Here is a 20,611-nt window from a genome sequence, read left to right as displayed (position 1 = left end):
TCAGAAACCCGCGAAGCAGCGAAAAATCCGCGATATATATTTAAATATGCTTACATATAAAATCCGCGATGGAGTGAAGCCGCGAAAGGCGAAGCGCGATATAGCGAGGGATCACTGTACTTCCGTTTGTCTCTTTACTACCTTATCTTTATTCCTCTTGTTGCACTGATCATGTATATGACAAAAGAGTTTCCCTCGGGATAAATAAAGTTCTTATCTTATCTTATCTTATAATGAGTTAGATAGATAGGTGTGATAAAGTAGGTTTCCTGTTTATTTAGACTTAACCATAGTATTCATTTTTGGGGGTTATAATTTGTGGTTGGGGTAGGCAACTTTAGTTATTGTTACCAAAGCAAAGTTATAATGAATACCAGTGTTCTTAATTTCGCTATTAATTAATTAAGTCTTTTGTTCCTCCCAACAGGCTTGCTATTGTGATGATCATGCTCGCAGTAAAGTATTTAAACATGAGAAGGGGAAAGAGCCTCCCTGTCCCAAGTGTGGTCACGAAACTCAGGGAACCAAAGATCTTAGCATGTCAAGTAAGTTCGGGTCCAAACATTTCACACATTTTTGGGGGCTGTGGTGACTGTAAATTTCTACTGCTGACACAGCCAATCTGCTACTCAGCAGACTGTAATTGGTGCACTTGTTAAGTTCGGCTCATTCTCTTTTCATTTTATTAAAAAACACTGAGAATTCTGGCTTTCTTTAAATCAGGAGTGTGTTCATTCTCAGAACACATTAGTTTTGATAACTTTTAATCAAGTCCTTTCTATTAAGAACTGTAGTCAGTCTAAAAGCTAATTTTCTGTAAGTATTATTTATAATACAGTTAAAATCACACAAGACTCTGTCCGGTTAGACCAGTGGTTCGTTTCCTGGAAGAGTTTAACCTCTTAGTGTCAACTTTAGCCTAAAGAAAAATTTGTTGAAACATCAGCCCTTTGTTCTCACCACTCTGACAATAGTTGACAACTTTGACTTTAAACTGTAAGATCTCGTGTTTTAATTCAACTATATCTTTAGTGTTTAACCTTGAGCAAGTCAATGGCACAAAAGTGCAGTAACAAATTTTCTCACATTCAGGGTATAACCTTGTCTTTTTCAGCAGATATTCACGATTCTATCCTCTTCTATCTTATTCAGTCACTGTCGGCTTCTTCTTTCGGCTGCTCCCATTAGGGGTCACAACAGTGGATCATCTTTTTCCATATTTTCCTGTCCTCTGCATCTGGCTCCGTTATGCCCACCACCTGCATGTCCTCCCTCACCAAATCTATAAACCTTGTCTTAGACCTTCCTCTTTTCCTCTTGCCCGCCAACTCCATCCTAAACATCCTTCTGAGCTGACCCTCTAATGTCCTCATTTCTAATCCTATCCTCATCACACCCAATGCAAATCTTAACATCTTTAACTCTGCCACCTCCAGCTGTCTCTTGATTTTTTTGGTCAATGCCACCATCTCCAGCCCATATAACATAGCTGGTCTCACTACTGTTCTGTAGGCTTTCCCTTTCACTCTTGCTGTTACCCGTCAGTCACAAATCAGTCCCAACACTCTTCTCGACCCTGGCTACATTCTCTTCTTCAACTCTCTTCCACATACCCCGTTACTTTATAATATTGATCCCAAGTATTTAATTTAGTGGAATTTTACAAAAAGGATGGAAAGATTTCCCACCTCTGCACGTTAAAAAGTTGTTAGGTTTATATTTTGTGCCTTGTGATGATGTGCCTGCGGCTTTTGAAGAATTGTGGATTCTTCCCTTCTGGAGCAGGAGACATCCCACTCAACATATGCCCAACTGTTAAAAGGGTAAGCACAGAGAAAACAGGTGGATGATGTCCTGAATAATGGACTATTTGCCTGACAGACCACCGTTTATGAAGCTCATTTTCTAGTCAACCTGTGCACCTCAGACTAAAATAACAACAGGTCATGTAGCAGTGAAGAGAGTGATGACAAAACCGAAGGCCATTGTGGACAGTGCTGCACATCCTGTATGGGACACACCAACATTGAGGAATTTTAGTAAACAGAAGTGTGTCAAACGTTACTGGGGCCCCTTCATACCTACACCAATACTCCTTTATAGTGCATTTAATGGATTTATTTTTTTCCTTTTTGTAATAGTTTTTGTGTTTTTGATGGGGGTTGTTTGTTGCAATATTCCTATATTTCTTAGAGCAGCTCATTATGACTGTCATTAACCAAATCAAGTTTTCTTCTGTTGTGTAAATCTTTCATCTTGAGAAATATTTTCTGGCCTTAGTAAATTTACTTTTATCTTCACATATAATATACTAATAGCTTTGGACATTGAGAAATTCAAATTTTGTTCACATTATGTATCTTTTAGTTATTTATTTCTGGGTTCGCTTCCCGGTTCCTCCCAGTGTGGATAGCGCTTTGAGTACTGAGAAAAGCGCTATATAAATGTAATGAATTATTATTATTTATTCTTCTGTTTTGAAAGTTCATGGGATGCCACTTTGTTTTTCGCAGTCTTTGCCATTTTGTGGTTTTGTTATGAAAACCCTGAGGTTTGAAGATGCACATAGTGACAACATCTGCCCAATGCAATGTCATTGTTTGTTTTTTGGTGTCCATGATTGTGGATATCCTAAACAAACCTCCCTCGCCCTGGTCACACCTTTCTGGGAGTCGCCACCTTATTGTGGTGGAGAGGTCTGAGTACCCCTGTGATCTTGGGAGCTGTGTTTTCCGGAGCACAAGTTTCTGGTAGGGCCTCCCAAGGCAAATTGGTTCCAGGTTCAGAGGTCAGACAAAGAGAAATTTAAAGCTCATAATAATGCAAACTCATCAATTTAAAAAGGATACCCCGTCCAGTATATGGTTACCGGGGCCTCCTCCTGGAGTCAGCCTGGTGGCTGTGCCTACCTCAGGACTCGGCTGGGTACATTATAAAAACACAATGTGGGACTGCCCTCCACATGCAGGAGGAATAGGGGCTAGGTGTAATGTGACCTGGTCGATGAAGTGGTGTTAAATGAATGAATAAACTCTGTAACTATTTAAGCAGCAAAAAATCAAAAGCAGCGCGACAAATTCTTGCTACGCTCTTTGTCACTTTGCTGCATTCAGTTATTTTGATTTCACAGGTTTTGAACTGTGTCCTGTTGTCTGACATGCGGTTTCATCTCCTGGTCCTTTCTATCAGCCCATGTGCCTTTCCAGTTTTCACCTTGGTAAAACAGTGATGAGTTCAGACAGAGTCTAGATTTGTCTTTTTCAGTTCGTTTGTGGTACAACAAACTGTTTTGTCTTGGTAGAGTAATCTATATTGCTCTACTTTCCCCTATTGTATTATTAATATGTAGCCTAATCTCCCCAATTTACCACTGTTTATAACGTATTATAGTATATAACTTATCCCCACCTTCCCTTCTATATCTATAGGCAATTAGGTGTAGTAAAAGACAAGCAGGAGTTAAGTTACACATAAAACAATGTATTATTGATAATATTCATAAATAATAACAATATGCAAAGTATATTTGAATATTGGCAACCAGACATCCTGATTAAATGGTGATATGTAGTTTCAGGTGGCACACAGACTTGTTAGTTACTTAAAAATGTCTCTAGTTAAAGTATCATTCAGCTTTCTTCAGAACAGGCTGCATTGCCTGCCTCAATATGGCTGCCGAGTTGTGCTGTTCATGGTGTGATGGTCTTCATCAGTTTGATAAGAGAGATATGCTTCTTCATGACCTGAGGTTAGTAAGAGAGATGCTTATTCATCATATCATATGTTGGTTAGTAAGAGAGAGTGTGACGTTAAGCAAGTAAATTTATAGATGTTCTGTCCAACCCCTAGAGCCAATAAGGCATCATAGTACTTAAAGGCCTCTGAGACAAGCCAATTCCAAACAGCCATACCTGAGACCAATGGGGAAATAGAACATCTTAACACCTGCCCCCAAGCCATATGTTAAGGTAAGCTAACCTTAACCTTCCTTGCAGGGGTTGAAAGACTTTAGCAGAGAAATACTCGCCAAACTGGTTTAAGGCACATCCCCCCACATCTCTGTCGTAAAATTCAAAGAGACCCATTCCTAAAGGGAGAGGGGGGGGGCGGCATGTTGTAAACATGAATACGTCTCACTAATGTAACATTGCTTTGCCTAAATTACAAATAAAGACATACAAAATATTTATCAAGTTATATACAAAATCTTACATCACAACACAAGCGTAAGATCTTAGTCTGACAAGCCAGTATTCAGGTTGTTCAGTCCAAGAGACCTGACTTCTTTTTGCATTATACGTCTGGTTGAGTGTTCATTGGTTGTCAACTATCACACACACACACACACACACACAAGCCCGCTCGTAGTTCTAGTGAATAAAAAATAAAATGAGTCACGGGGGATGTCACACTACATGAATGATTATCACGGAAGGGTGCTGCAACTGTCCACAACTTGTTAAGATCATGTCAATGAAGACTATGGCTGAAAATCTTTGAAAAGATTAGTGTAGTGTCAATGGGCCTTAAGTCGGCTTTTATAAACATGCAAGAGGGATGATGGTCTTATTCTAAAACCAAATCAGAGTATTTGTTTTTATTTTACCATGTTTAAAAACTAAAGGCATTTAAGCTAAAAATGCAGAGATGTTTGACTGTAATGTAGAGAGTTTGGAATGCAGATCATAGACCTCCTTAAATGAAAAATATCCGAGATGCAGGAAAGATTTTCATCCATCCATCCATCCATTTTCCAACCCGCTGAATCCAAACACAGGGTCACGGGGGTCTGCTGGAGCCAATCCCATCCAACACAGGGCACAAGGCAGGAACCAATCCTGAGCAGGGTGCCAACCCACCGCAGGACACACAAACCAAGCACACACTAGGGCCATTTTAGAATTGTCAATCCACCTAACCTGCATGTCTTTGGACTGTGGGAGGAAACCCATGCAGACACGGGGAGAACATGCAAACTCCACGCAGGGAGGACCTGGGAAGTGAACCCAGGTCCCCAGGTCACCCAACTGCGAGGCAGCAGCGCTACCCACTGCGCCACCGTGCTGCCCTCTTTGCTCTTTCAAGTCACTCATTTTCACGAACAACCCTTCACAGACACAACCGAAGTGTAAATGAGAACTGCGACTTGAAAAACAACTGCGCTGACGTTGTAACACGTGATAACAGCTCTCAAGGACAACTTGAACTGCTATCTTGCGGCAATTGATATAACCAAACCCTTCTGGCTGCAGAATAAATGCATTCCGGGAACTTTTGGATCGCACCTCGTAGAATAAACAGAGCCATGACAACCAAAAAGTCTGATCAGCGTGGAAGTTGAAGATGTTCAGCTCCTGATGTCTTCTCTACAGTTTGAGATCAAATTCCGTCCAGCTCTGAGCCTGGGTACTCGGCCATACTGACTAAATGATTTACTCGAGGGGCCGTCTCAGCCCATATCTGGTATTTCTGTGGTTTCCCATCTGGTATTTCCTCCTGTCTGATTTTGTTTTGTGTTTACTCGTCTCATAAAAAATGAGAAAAATATCAAAGAATGAAAAAAGGACTGGCCTGCTTATATTATGTTGTGTGCTGATTCTGAAATGCTTAGGTCACTTAGATATTTGTGAATAGTGATGAGCAAACCCAGATGAATTCGCTTTGGAATTAGGTTTGGAATAGCAGTGAACTCTGAGAAAAAGTTTGAAGTCAATATGGATGGAGAAACTGAACTCGTCCCTGAGTGCTTAGGGAATTGTGTGCCAACTATGCCTGAGTGATTTTTGTAGACAAAAATGTGACCGGAGCTGAGAGACAGAATTACTAACCAGTGCACCTGGTGGGATTGTTCTTTTGAATTGAAGATCTACCCCACCCCCTCATTCATTGGTCAAGTGTTTAGTCTTCAATTCAAAAGATCAATAACATGTAAATTATGTTTCATTTTATGCTTGGTGTTGATGTGCCTAACAAATACTGACTGTTCTGGCAGTGAAAATTGAGAAGATTTAGCATTTTAAATAGACTGTGTAGTGAATCACAGCTCACAAAGTGCAAATGTCATGCAATTTTTGATGAAATATTTTTAAATCAAGGCTTCTGGAAAAATCAGTGCCAAAATGCAATTCGCACAGGATTGATTTTTGGGATTGAAGATCCCTGTCTCTCCCTGTTCACTGGTCAAGAAGATCCACCTCTCCTTCTCATTTATTGGTCAAGAAGATTCGCCTCTTCCTCTCATTCATTGGTTAGGAAGATCCCCCTCTCCATTAATTTATTTTGCCAAGGAGACTCTCTTCTCGGAGAGCTGTCTCTGAGGCTAGGGATCTGCACTGGCAATCAGAAGGTTGCCGGTTCGAATCTTGTAAATGCCAAAAGAGACTCTGCTCTGTTGGGCCCTTGAGCAAGGCCCTTAACCTGCAATTGCTGAGCGCTTTGAGTAGTGAGAAGAGCGCTATATAAATGCAAAGAATTATTCTCCATCGCATTCATTGGTCAAGAGTCCTGCCTTCAATTCAATCACATGTGAATTATGTTTCATTTTTATGAGTAGCGCCAAAATGCTTAAGTGACATTGACTGTTCTAGTATTGATAATTAAGCAGATTTAGTATTTTAAAGGACTATGAGATGAATCACAGATCTGAATCCCTCCCTGAGATAAACTTTTACTCTTGAGTCCACAACTCCAAGCCCTTTTTCTCGCTCTGCATCCCCCATGATCCTATCACTATGACTAATTAACACCCACATAGCCTGTGATGCAAGGGATTAGTGTTATATACTCGACTACTACATGTCATGCTGGCCTTGCAAAACTGCATGGGGCACACTGGCCACACAGTGAATTTTCTGGTAAAGTGTGATGGATAAGGTTACCAGTGAACATGTATCATACTGATTGTGCATGTTTGTGTGTGCATGTTTTTTTTTTTTTTTTTTTTTTATATAGAGTTTTACTGAACAATGCTGCTGTTTACTGTAGTACATTTCCCCCCCTAGGAGCATTAAATTGCCTCTCTAACTCAATGCTGATGATTTGCATTCTTACTGCCAGTATTATAGTCTTGAGTATCAAATAACTGGCAGCAGCCCTGAAATTGAAAACATCATAACAGCAAAAAAAAAAAAATAGGGAAGGAAGCAAGCAGGCAATTAAACAATATATTTCTGAAACCGTATCAAAGAACTCTTAATTACAGGAACAGAGAAAGAAAGACTGACAGACAGCCCTCATCTGACCTGACTCAGCCTGACCAGGCCTCCTTCCTTCCTTCCTTCCTTCCTTCCTTCCACATTTTCTGACAAAAATCTGGTGAGCATATGGCATCTTTTAAAAGGTGTCTACTAAGAGGCTGCTTTCAGTAGGCACAGCTTATGGAGCTATATTTAATCAAATGACTTTTCATTAGAGTTCTCATCAGCAATAGGCACTATAGAATAACTGCAGTTGAAGCCAAAAATTTCCATCCACCTTGGCTAAAGACTTTCGCACTCACTTTTTCCCCAACTCCGCACTTGTCATGTTGCCATACAGTTCCACTGTTACTTATTTACAAAAGTTACAGTAACTACTAAGAGGAGATGGATTTATGTCTGCCTTTATTTTCTGAAGCAAATTTTGAGTGGTTTTCTATACAGGTTATTTTTTTGTGGACTTGCGCGTTAATCTTGAATCACATGCATAATGCCACCTTCCACAAGCTTCTCGCAATACTTGGCAGGAATTTTTGCGCATTCTTTCTGACAAAATTAATGTCAAATCAATGAGGCTTGCGGGCCTTCTTGGTGGGATTCAGGTCAGGGCTTGGTAATGTCCACTCCAATACCTTGTTGTCTTTAAGCCATTTTGTTACAACTTTGGGTGTATGCTTAGTATCCTCGTCTTGCTGGAAGACAAATTTGTGACTAAGATTGATCTTTTTGGCTGATGTCTTGAGGTGTTTCTTCAGAATTTCTAGATAATCCTCCTTCCTCATGATGCCATTTATTTTCTGAAATGCTCCAGTCCATTTAACCCCACAATATGATACTGCCACATGTATGGTTCAAAGTTGGGATAGTGTGCTTTAGCTTAAAAGTCTCACCCTTCTTCCTGCATACATAGTAGTGATGATTTCCCATTGGGGATTAATGTAGTATAATATATTATGACCAAACAGTACAATATTGATTTCATTTGATCACAGAACACTCCTCCAAAAGGCCAGGTCTTTGTCCTGGTGATCACCTGCAAACTTCAGTCTGGCTTTATTATGTCAGTCTTGGAATAAGGACTTCTTTGTGTGACAGCCATTCAGGCTCCGGGATGAAGAAATCTCTTAACTCTTTTAGGGCTAAATTTTTTTTTGTTTCTTTTCTCCCAGGGCTGAATATTTTTCCAAAAACTAACTTTTTTTAGAAAAAGAACACAAAGCAATTGAAATCAATAAAAAATATTTACTTTTGACAAATGTTACTGTCTTGCATGTTGTATGAGCCTGCATACTCTATGATTTCACATACATATCACATACATTTTATACAGCAAAGTCTGATCTCGCTCAAAGCAGCCAATTTCAGTCATTGCCAAATTGCACCCCTTACAATATGTGTTTCTTTGGTGCCTACTTTTCAATTGTCTGTTGCTGCACTTTCTCACACATATTGTTAGTGTGTACTGTAGAGAGACAAGTCACCCGTTTGCCATCGTGCCATGCCACTCCAACCAAGTTTTCTGCCCGCATGAAAACCGTATTGTCACCTCTTTTCCTCTTCAGCCTGTCTGGCTTCATCTGTGAAGCCATGTGTCTCCTCTTCACCCTCAATGTGCCACAAACTCCAATTCCTCTGCTCTGTAGCTCCATGAACAATTCTGGGCAGGTATAAAAATTGTCCAAATGTACACAACATGACCCAAATGTTCATAGCCCTGAAGCAGCTCCAGCACAACCTGACTTGTCAAGGGACAGTTCTCTCTTTGAAAGAAATACTTTCCTGCATATGTAATTACTTTCAGGCAGAAACCAGTGTTTGCTTCTGCCAGTACAAAATCCTTTATGCCATACTTTGTGGGCTTGTCTGGCATATATTTGCAGAAAAAAAGGTGTCCCTTTTATGTTATCATAGATTCATGCACAGACAAATCACAGCCAGGCTAATAAAATAGTTTCTATGTTGGTTCCACAATGTCAAGCAGGGGCTGAACTTTATGCATGGCGTTATAGCCTGGCTCACCCCATGGGATTTGCTTCTGTTTATTACAGAAGTGAATAAAACTTTGCAGCATCACGTACCTATTATCACGCTGCATAACCTGTCCAAAGCCACCAGGGGACAAGGCACGTTTGGACCAATGCTCTCTGAAGTTATATCACCAGTTCTGTCCCATCTCTATTTGTAATGCCACAGCACGCTTCATCTCGTCTTTAAATAATATTACTGGGCAGCAAACATACAAGCCATAAAACCTGGACACAAATAAATGAACATACACAGGCTTGGTCCACAATAGAAGTAAAATCCTGTAGTACTTCTTTATACTCCCTGCTCTGCTCTCCAATAAATGCAAGTCATCACAAATATACTAATAACCCAATTGTGCTTTACTCACTCAGAATATGGAACCAAATTAGAAAGCATTTTAAGATGGAAAATCTTTTATCAGTGGCACCTCTGCAAGAGAACCACCTCTTTCAACCTTCGCAAGTGTATCCAGTTTTTAATACCAGGAAAAGTTTTGGGATTAAACTGCTCAGAGATCTTTATATAGACAACATATTTACATCTTTTGAACAATTACGTTCAAAATTCAACCTCCCAGCTACACATTTCTTTTACTATCTTCAAATTAGAAATTTTGTTAAACAGAAATTGCCCGATTTCCCCCACCTTGCACCCTCCACAATGCTGGAAAAAATACTGCTCAATTTCGAGGAAATAAACACTATTTCCGCAATATATAAAATCTTATTAGAGTCCCTACCTTTCAAAGATCCAAGAGGACATTGGGAAGAAGATCTCTTAATCAATATATCAGAAGAGGAGTGGAAGGTAGCAAAGCAGAGAATTCACTCGAGTTCCATATGCACAAAACATAGAATTATTCAACTAAAAATTATATATCGAGCTCATCTCGCTTAAAACTGTCAAATGTTTCCAGGGCAAGATCCAACCTGTGAACGCTGCAACAAAGCTCCTGCCTCACTGGGTCACATGTTCTGGGCCTGCACCCAACTAACATCATTTTGGACCAAACTTTTTAAATGCCTTTCAGACAGCCTTGGTATCACAATCCCTCCTAACCCATTAACAACTATGTTTGGTGTTCTTCCAGATGGACTTGAATTGGAGAAGGACAAGCAAACGGTGATTGCATTCACTACACTTTTGGCACGCAGACTTATTCTGTTAAATTGGAAGAATCCTAATTCTCCTCTGATAAGTCAGTAGGAAACCGATGTTTTATATTATTTGAAATTGGAAAAAATCAAATTCTCAGTTAGAGGATCTGTACAAATTTTTTTCAAAACCTGGCAGGATTTAATCAATATTATTTTAGAATAAGAAAAATAACTATTACTGCATTTAATTCCCTTCTCCATCTCTTATTTACATATATATTTATTTCTCCCTTTCTTTTGTTTATTTTTGCCTTATTAAAAAGCCCTAAGCAATTCTCCTTTGGCTAAGCTGGCCTTCTCAGGGGTGGGGTTTGATTTGTCTTCAATTTGGTGAGTTATAAATTGATCTATTTGTATGGAATGATTACAATGAAAATTAATTAATTAAATAAATCAATAAATAATCATGGGTCCCGGAGTGTACATGCTCCCAACAGGTGAAGGTGCCGATGTATGCATTCACGGACCACTCCAAGGTTGATTGTGGTGCTTGGCTGATCGCATATTCATGTGAAAATGTGACCGTGTCAGTCAAGTGCTTCATTCTGTCGTTGGAGCAGGGAGAGGACAGCACCTGCAACCAATTAGCATTATAAAAGGAGCCTGCAGAGTAGTGAGAGGTGTAAGGGAAAGGAATGGAATGAATGAACAACAAAGACAAAGGAACCAAGGTTAATGAAAGTAAGAGAGAGGCAGAATTGAGGAAGACGCCTCTGCAATGAAATTGAGCAGGCGGTCAGGAAAACAATCACCACCCATATAGTGATTTTGGCTGACTCGCTTGGAATTTCCCACTGGTTCTAAATTTAGACCCATAAATACAGCCACAAACACACTCAATTAAGACCATTCAGGAAGTTCTAAAAGTCATTTGATTTCTGGACTTTTCCAGGCTGTTTAAATAAATGTTCAACTTGATGAATAAAAACTTTTACCCCTGAAAATCTGATATAGTAAATAAAGGTTGAAATAAATCTGTTTCCACTTATGGATTCCACTCATTTTCACTTTTGGAAATAAAGTCAACACCCAAATTGACTTAACACAGGGAATGTATGGTAACATCACACATGTGATATTGAGAAACACTGAGGCGTTAAATGTGCACAAAGAGTTGCACAAAAGAAGAAATGCTGTAAATTGATTAAAGATAAGAGAACAGCCCCAGTTAGACATTATAAAGGCGTATTGCTGTAAGTATGGAGGAGTCCCAGTACTGTTTTTTAACACACTTCTGCTGTCTTAATGACTCCATGCAAGTGTGCTACAGAGAGGTTAGGTAGCATTGCTCATAGTGGACATCAGTTTCCTCTTCATTCTCTCCTTTATCTCTGGAGGGTCCACCGTGCATTCCATACCTCAACCTGCCTTTTCTTAACACTAGAATCTCTAAAGCCTGCAAATTTTTTCATTGTCCTGGATCACCTTAATTTTCCTCACAGCTCCTTATCACTGTGCCAGTTGCCCTGTGTATTATCGTGGTATACCCCTCTAGTTACCCTTTACCTAGGGGTATGTGTACTCATCTGATTCGTTATCGGGTTAGTCTACTGTTGCACCTTATGGTTAACACACACACACATACATAGCTATACACAGACACACAGAAACTCAACAGTGCCCTATGAATGACAAACACACAACTGGTTAACCTCTAGCACTTTAAAGCACACAAGTGCCTTATGAATAACACAACTTGTCACTCTCCTAGAACTTCATGAGACTTACATACACACAGACCCTAATCACAACAGTGCCCTATGAATGACAAACACACAGCTGGTAAATCTCTAGCACTTAAACCACACAAGTGCCTTAGGAATAACGCAGCCTGTCACTCACTCAGCACTTCAAGAGACTTACTTACTTATCAGCACGAACAACATACGATGTTTTAAAGATATCTCAGACCTAAATATTACTTTTGGTCTACAAGAATACATTTAGACATACAAAGGCTCAGCATCCTTGACTATTGGCCATTTATCAGCCAAGAATGCCTTACTTTACGTCCTGTTTCCTACTATTGAGTGGAGCTCACACCCTCAACCCTTAAGAAACCTTGCAGCACAGAGCGTATGGCAAATCTCCGGCTACACCAGGTGCTCAAAGAAATCTACTTTATTACTTCAATCACTGTAGACATTATGACAAAGCGTGGTATTTATTACAGGAATAATAGTATTAGTAGAACAAAGAATAATAGAAAATAGGACTGATAGTAAAGTCTGGATATATATATAGTCTTTAGAAAAAGCTTACGAAAAAGTAAAGATGACAAGGATGAATGTTGCAGTTGGCTTGTGATTCATGAGATGCTTTTCTGATGATCAGATGGAAACGGTTGCACGTTGCTGGCGCCCTCTGTTCCCTTCTCCTGATGTCTTCGTCCCTTCTCCTTCTCTCTCCTCTGTCGCTCTTCAGATGAGGCATGTTTATTATAAAATTCTACCGGGGGGTTTTGCAAGATGTGATTGTTAGATATTCTTTTTTTTTAATATTTTTATTTTATTAATTTTCATTATATTCATTCCATACAAACAGATCAATTTATAACCCAACAAATTTAAAAACAAATCAAACCCCACCCCTGAGAAGGTGAGCTTAGCTAAAGGAAAATTTCTTTAAGCTTTTTAATAAGGCAACATTAGACAAAAGAAGGGGAGAAGTAAATATCTATATAAATAAGAGATGGAGAAGGGAGTTAAATGCAATAATAGTTAATTCTCTTATTCTAAAATAATATTGATTAAATCCTGCCAAGTTTTGAAAAAATTTTGTACAGATCCTCTAACTGAAAATTTGATTTTTTCCAATTTCAAATAATATAAAACATCAGTTTCCCACTGACTTATAAGAGGAGAATTAAGATTCTTCCAATTTAACAAAATAAGTCTGCGTGCCAAGAGTGTAGTGAATGCAATCACCGTTTGTTTGTCCTTCTCCAATTCAAGTCCATCTGGAAGGACACCAAACACAGCTGTTAGTGGGTTAGGAGGGATTGTGACCCCAAGGCTGTCTGAGAGGCACTTAAAAATTTTTGTCCAAAATGATGTTAGTTTGGTGCAGGCCCAGAACATGTGACCCAGTGAGGCAGGAGCTTGGTTGCAGCACTCACAGGTTGGATCCTGGCCTGGAAACATTTTGGACAGTTTTAAGCGAGACAGATGAGCTCGATATATAATTTTTAGTTGAATAATTCTATGCTTTGCACATATAGAACTCGAGTGAATTCTCTGCTTTGCTACCTTCCACTCCTTTTCTGATATATTGATTAAGAGATCTTCTTCCCAATGTCCTCTTGGATCTTTGAAAGGTAGGGACTCTAATAAGATTTTATATATTGCGGAAATAGTGTTTGTTTCCTCGGAATTGAGCAGTATTTTTTCCAGCATTGTGGAGGGTGCAAGGTGGGGGAAATCGGGCAATTTCTGTTTAACAAAATTTCTAATTTGAAGATAGTAAAAGAAATGTGTAGCTGGGAGGTTAAATTTTGAACGTAATTGTTCAAAAGATGTAAATATGTTGTCTATATAAAGATCTCTGAGCATTTTAATCCCAAAACTTTTCCAGGTATTAAAAACTGGATATACTTGCGAAGGTTGAAAGAGGTGGTTCCCTTGCAGAGGTGCCACTGATAAAAGATTTTCCATTTTAAAATGCTTCCTAATTTGGTTCCATATTCTGAGTGAGTAAAGCACAATTGGGTTATTAGTATATTTGCGATAACTTTCATTTATTGGAGAGCAGAGCAGGGAATATAAAGAAGTACTACAGGATTTTACTTCTATTGCAGACCAAGCCTGTGTATGTGCATTTATTTGTGTCCAGGTTTTTATGGCTTGTATGTTTGCTGCCCAGTAATAAAACTGAAAATTAGGTAAAGCCTTGCCACCTTCTGCCTGAGGTCTTTGTAGGGTCGTTCTTCGGATACGTGGGTGTTTTGAGTTCCAAATGAATGAGGTTATTATTGAATCTAACTGTTTAAAAAACGATTTATTGATATATATTGAAATGTTTTGAAATAAAAAGAGAAGTTTAGGAAGGATATTCATCTTAACAATGTTAATTCTTCCGGCTAGAGTGAGATGAAGGGTTGACCATCTATGCAAGTCTTGCTTAATTTTTTCCATACAGACGCCAAAATTTTGTTGATAAAGAGCTTTATGTTTACTTGTGATATTTACCCCTAGGTATTTAAACTGATCTGCTATGGTAAAAGGTAGGGTGTCTAATTTAATATTATATGCTTGTGAGTTCACTGGAAAGAGTATACTTTTATTCAGATTAATTCTAAGACCAGATATCTTTTGAAATTCTGTTAGTGCTGTTAAAACAGCAGGGACAGTGTTTTCTGGGTCCGAATATATATAAGACCATATCATCTGCATATAGAGAAATTTTCTGTTCCAGTCCTTCTCTGACAATCCCCTTTATCTGATGAGAATTTCGGCAGTGAACCGCCAGTGGTTCAATAGCGATTGCAAAACAACAGTGGCGACAAGGGACATCCTTGTCTGGTACCACGTTCTAGTTTAAAGTAGTCTGAGCAAATTTTATTAATACAAACTGAAGCTTCTGGACTGGTATACAGTAGTTTAATCCAAGCACAAATATTCGGGCCTAACCCAAATTTCTCCAATGCAGTGAAAAGGTAATTCCATTTGATCATGTCAAATGCCTTTTCTGCGTCTAATGATAGTAATATCTCTGGGGTGTTTGATTTTGCTGGTGAATATATAACATTAAACAAGCGTTGGAGATTTGAAGATAGATGTCGGCCTTTAATAAATCCAGTTTGATCTTGTGATATTACCGAGGGCAGCACTTTCTCCATCCTTCTAGCTAGGATTTTTGAGAGTATCTTAACATCATTATTCAGGAGTGAAATTGGTCTATATGATGCACATTGTAACAAGTCCTTATTTTGTTTAGGAAAGACGGTGATTAATGCTTGTCGAAATGTTTGAGGTAGTATTTTGGTGGTCTTTAGCTTCTGTAAATGTTACCAATAAGAGTGGAGCTAGCTGAGTGGAGAATTTCTTATAAAACTCTACGGGGTAACCATCAGGGCCTGATGATTTCCCGCTTTGTAGTGACTTTATAGCGTCTAGTAATTCTGTTAGCGTTAGAGGTTTATCTAGTTCCTCAGCACTTAAAGCATCTATTTGTGGTATTTGTGAATTTATCCAGAAATGCATTAGATTGCGTGTTGTCTTCTTTGGGCTCAGTGGAATATAAAGACTTATAGTAATCTCTAAATGTGTGCATTATTTTATTATGGTCGATGATTTCTTCTCCATTCTTGTTGGTGATTACTGGTATTGCATTGTGAACTTCTTGTTTATGAATTTGTTGAGCTAAAAGCTTATTAGCTTTTTCTCGTGTTCATAGTAATGCTGTCTAGACTTATAAATAAGTTGTTCAGTTTCTTTAGTTGTTAAGATGTTAAGTTCTGTATGCAGGGCCTGCCTTTTCCTGTGAAGAGCTTCACTTGGACGCCTGGCTTGTTCTTCATCTATTCTAGTAATTTCAATTCTTAGCTCTGACACTTTCTTGGTTTCTAATTTATTTCTATGGGAAAGATATGAAATAATCTGGCCTCTTAGGAAGGGCCTTTAGAGTTTCCCAGAGTGTTCCTGCAGAAACCTCTGTAGACGTGTTTGTCTCTAGGAAGAAGCTGATTTGTTTGGATATAAATTCTGTGCAGTTCTCGTCTGCCAATAAAAGAGGGTTAAGACGCCATCTGCGAGGTGAGTACGAGGGGCTTATTGATTTTAGCTCCAAGACTAGAGGGGCATGGTCAGAGATAACAATTGTGTCATATTTGCATGATTTAATTGTAGGCAGGAAATTATTATCTATAAAAAAATAATCAATTCTTGAGTAGCTATAATGCACTGGTGAGTAGAACGAATATGTTCTTGTGTTTGGGTTAAGAAACCTCCAGGGGTCTGATAAGTTTGTGATCATTTAAAAACTGTGTAATTATCTTTGCAGTATTAGATGTCTTCCCCCCTGTCACGGGAGTCCTATCTAAGAGTGGATTTAAAACACAATTAAAGTCCCCAGCCATTATAATTTTATGAGTGTTCACATTGGGAATGGATGCAAATAGATTTTGCATGAATTCCTTATCATCAACATTGGGTGCATAAACATTTATCAAAATCATTTTACTGTTATATAAGTTGCCAGTGACCATCACATATCTCCCTTCAGGGTCCGACACTACCTCTGATGCTACAAATGGAACTGTTCTATGTATGAGAATTCCCACCCCTCTAGTTTTCTTTATAAAGCTAGAATGGAACATTTGGCCAGTCCAGTCTTTTTGTAATCTGAACTGATCCTTGGTTAGTAAGTGGGTCTCCTGTAAAAATACTATTTTAGCGTTTAAGCCTGTTAGGTGAGAGCATACTTTCTTTCTCTTTAATTCGTGATTCAGGCCTTTAACATTCCAGCTCACAAAGTTAACTGTCCCATCATGGAGACATTGATTCTGAGTTTTTAATGTCATTTTATAGTTTTAATTGGTAATATGGCAGTTTTAATCTTAGTTTCAAGATTCCCCAGGAGTTGTTGCATGTTAGCCTGTTGCTGCATTGATATTTATAATTATAAGGATTATAAGAATAGATTAGATATAACCTGCTCTCCTTCTCTCCCCCCTTTATCCCCCCACCCCCCCATTTTGCCTCCCCACATGAGGCTAGACCCCACTTCGCGATGTTCCAGTCTTCTGACATACGAAGAGACAGAGCACGTCCAAAACAAAACAAACCCCACCCTGCAGCGGCGTTACAGAATTAAAACAGAGATATCTTTTACAGTTAAATCCTTAATACTATCTGCCGAAAATGTTCTCATTAACAATATTTAAGCTTGAAATAATCTTCAGCGCTTTTAAGTTAAGATATTAAGATTAAAAAAAAAAAAATAACCCTGGGAGTGATTTTAAAAACTAGTCTAGGATAAACCTGGTAATTCATACTGTAATAGTATAATGGTAATTGTATAAATAGTAGAACAAGCATTAAACCAAGGGTATGAAGTTAAACAGTCTACTTTAAGGTATAGTAAAATAAAATAAAAAAATAAATAAATAAAAAAAATAAATAAAAAAAAGGAATAAATAAATAAATAAATAAAACGAATCCTACTTTAATCACTTCCACATTTTCACACTCACGATTGTTAGATATTCTGATGGGCTGCCTGTCAATATGATGAATGAATTCACTGTCCATTTTCCCAAACAATAAAACTTTTTTGATGTTGCCTGAGGTATTGGCATGTCTTCCTTTCCCAGGCTGTAAAATAAATTAGCTACTTTTGTCCCAAATGCCCAGGTTATAAACTAATCAATAGCCTTAGGCACCAGCATGTCTTCCTTTCTTTGTTGGAACAGCTGTTTTAAAAGTGAGGTACAACTAGGAAGAGAATATGCTTTGATTTGTCCTGAATGTAGTTCATCTCTTGTTGTTTTGAGAAAAATATTATGAAAATACACAACAAAATTTACAGATTTTGTACCCCACAATACCCAGTGATAAGTGCTTTTGTTTTGCAAATGTGTCAGTTAGCAGCATGTAGAATGCACTCATCCATACTCCTTTCAGCCAGCTGAAGTCACCACACAGCAAAATTCTCACAGCTCATGTCTGTGTGGATGTTTTTATCTGGCAATGAGTTGTAGGAATTGTATTGGTAGACATTTGAATGCATGTGTGTGTTTGCCCGTTTCACTGTGAAAATGTGCCAGTCTCACAGATCTGCTCAGGTGGTGCAGAAGTAGAGCTGCTGCTTCGCAATAAAAAGGTTTCTTAATTCGAATCACTGGTCCTTCTTGCATTTAGTGCTTTGTGTAGTGAGCTGCTATTATTATTATTATGTGACGTGCGACCCAAAACACGAGACTGAGTCTCAGTACTTCAGCAAAACCAGCTTTATTCAACTTGAAACAAGAACAGCATGGTTATTTATTGTAGCGGGATCTAGCACTCTCCATTACACAGACACAGCAATCAGGCAGGGTTGTGGTCATGTAATACTGTTCCCTGCATTTATAATTTTCCTTGCATCACCCATCAATGGCAGGTGCTTATAGTGTGACTGGGATCTTTTCAGATTTGCTTTCGCGGCGAGCTGCTACAGCGCTGCCCTGGCAACTGATAGGCTGCCTTCCACAGACTCGGCGATCGCACTTCCAGATGCTCTTTGGCATGTCATTCCATTGTGGGGAGCCCCAAAAGAGTTTAGAAACCTTACAATTATTATCATCATTATTATCATATAATAAAAACATACATTTGATTTGAGTCTGTAAAATCTATGAGTCTATGTAAATTTATGGTATTTGTAAAAGTAAAACATATAGTAGTATATGGCAGAAGACATGACAGTAGGAGGAGATTAATTGAAAGTTGGTGAAGAGAAACCGTTAATAATGAGTTGAACTTAATAATCAGACATCAAAACTCCATTGCAGAGTTTCTCTCTTAATGTTGCTTTTTTGTTTTTTGTTTTTGTTTTTCCTCCTTGCTGCAGCTCGCTCTCTGAAATTTGGCCGGCAGAGTGGGACTGACGATGGTGATGGTGACGGGGCTTCTGGGTATGATGCTTACTGGAGGAGCGTATCATCTGGAGGAGGTGGAGCAGGTGGTGAAGATGAGGAGGAGGAGGAGGAGGAAGAGGATGAAGAGGAATATGGAGATGAGGATGAGGAGGACGATGAAGAAGAGGATAAGGAATCTGACATTGAAGTTTCAGAACCCTTCTCAGATCTCAATCTTGGCAGGACCTATGCCAGTGGGTATGCCCATTATGAAGAATCACATGACTGATCAGCATGCACACTCTTTATAGCTAATGATGTGTTTATCTATTTGGGTAAAGCAAAAAAAAAAAAAATTTTCTCCCCCAAAATATGTTCAAAATATATTCTCTTTTAGGCTGTTTAACTTGTTCAGGACTTTGTCATTAAAACTGAAATGGTTTCTACCTGCATAAACGTTATTCCTTAATGTTTTCTAAATAGAATTTAAATAATATGAGATGGTGTAGAGTTTTCTCCGAGTGGTTCCTGTCTCTCCGCCTTGTCACTTGAATTGTACCCAGATTTTTCCATAAGTTGTTACAGATCGATTTCATACACTGCTAGCGTTTCGCAAAGAAGTACATTTGAGAGATGCTTCTTGGCAGCAAATGATTTCCCCATAAGGCCTGGCACCCATTGAGTTATTGAAGTGTGTGCATCTGCAAAAGGTGTGAAATTAGAATAGAAGACTGGGAATAGAAGAACATGGCCCATTTGGACTCAATGTCCCCCACCTCCCTCGGGACATGGTCGAAGTTCTGCCGGAGGTGGAAGTTGAAGCTACTTCTGACAGGGGGCTCTGCCAGACGTTCCCAGCAGACCCTCACAACACGTTTGGGCCTGACTGGCATCCTCCCCCACCATCGAAGCCAACTCAACCCCAGGTGGTGATCAGTTGACAGCTCCGCCCCTCTCTTCACCCGAGTGTCCAAGACATGTGGCCGCAAGTCCGACGACACGACTGCAAAGTCGATCATCGAACTGAGGCCTAGGGTGTCCTGGTGCCAGGAAGCAGCACGTGATGCAGAACAATTATATAGAATCATTAAAAGTATTCATGTAAAAATGTGCGATAATGGTACGATGAAATGGGCAAACATCAGAGCAATGGAAATGTGGACAAGGATATCAAACAAGGAGATGGCCTCACTCCTCGACTCGTTGTGATATTTGTGGATTATGTAATCAACATCAGCAGGAAAGAAATTAGGGGGTACTCGGCATTGACCCAGGGTCTGATATATTCAGGTGGTATAAAACACAAATTGCAATAAGGGAGCAACAGTTACAAAGAAGATGAGAAACATGGAAGAGCAAGCTAGAAGTGACCGGTGTGATAATAAAAGTAACAAAGAAAATAAGGGAAAAACAAGAAGAGAAATGGCAAGCAGGGGGTACGGATAGATGGAGAGCAACTAGAAAACGTGTCAATGTAGGAGTACCTGAGGGTGATGACAAATGAAGATGGAAAGACAAATGAAGGAACCAGAAACAGAATATACTACCAAGTTAACAAGCCCTTAACGGGGAAGAAAGAATTAAGTTTTAATAAAGGTGAAGATGCATCCTCTGTAAAACCATAAACGTACCAACAATGTTATACGCTGCAGAGTCTTGGGCAGTACTGGTGA

At 39.0% G+C, this 20,611-nt stretch overlaps 1 protein-coding gene across 1 annotated transcript in view; it reads left to right on the top strand.

Moving 5' to 3' along the window:
* Positions 1–19,452, top strand: part of znf330 (zinc finger protein 330) — a 92,942-nt gene extending 73,490 nt beyond the window's left edge. The window contains exons 9-10 of the mRNA XM_028802741.2: positions 428–545; positions 18,932–19,452. Of these exons, the coding sequence (XP_028658574.2) occupies positions 428–545; positions 18,932–19,227 (414 nt within the window). The 3' untranslated portion in view covers positions 19,228–19,452. The remainder of the gene's footprint in view (positions 1–427; positions 546–18,931) is intronic.
* Positions 19,453–20,611: the final 1,159 nt, after the last annotated feature.

This window comes from Erpetoichthys calabaricus, chromosome 5 (genome assembly GCF_900747795.2).
Source record: "Erpetoichthys calabaricus chromosome 5, fErpCal1.3, whole genome shotgun sequence".
Taxonomy (NCBI): domain Eukaryota; kingdom Metazoa; phylum Chordata; class Cladistia; order Polypteriformes; family Polypteridae; genus Erpetoichthys; species Erpetoichthys calabaricus.
The sequence above is the reverse complement of the archived record's forward strand: the minus strand, read 5'-3'. Positions and strand labels throughout refer to the sequence as shown.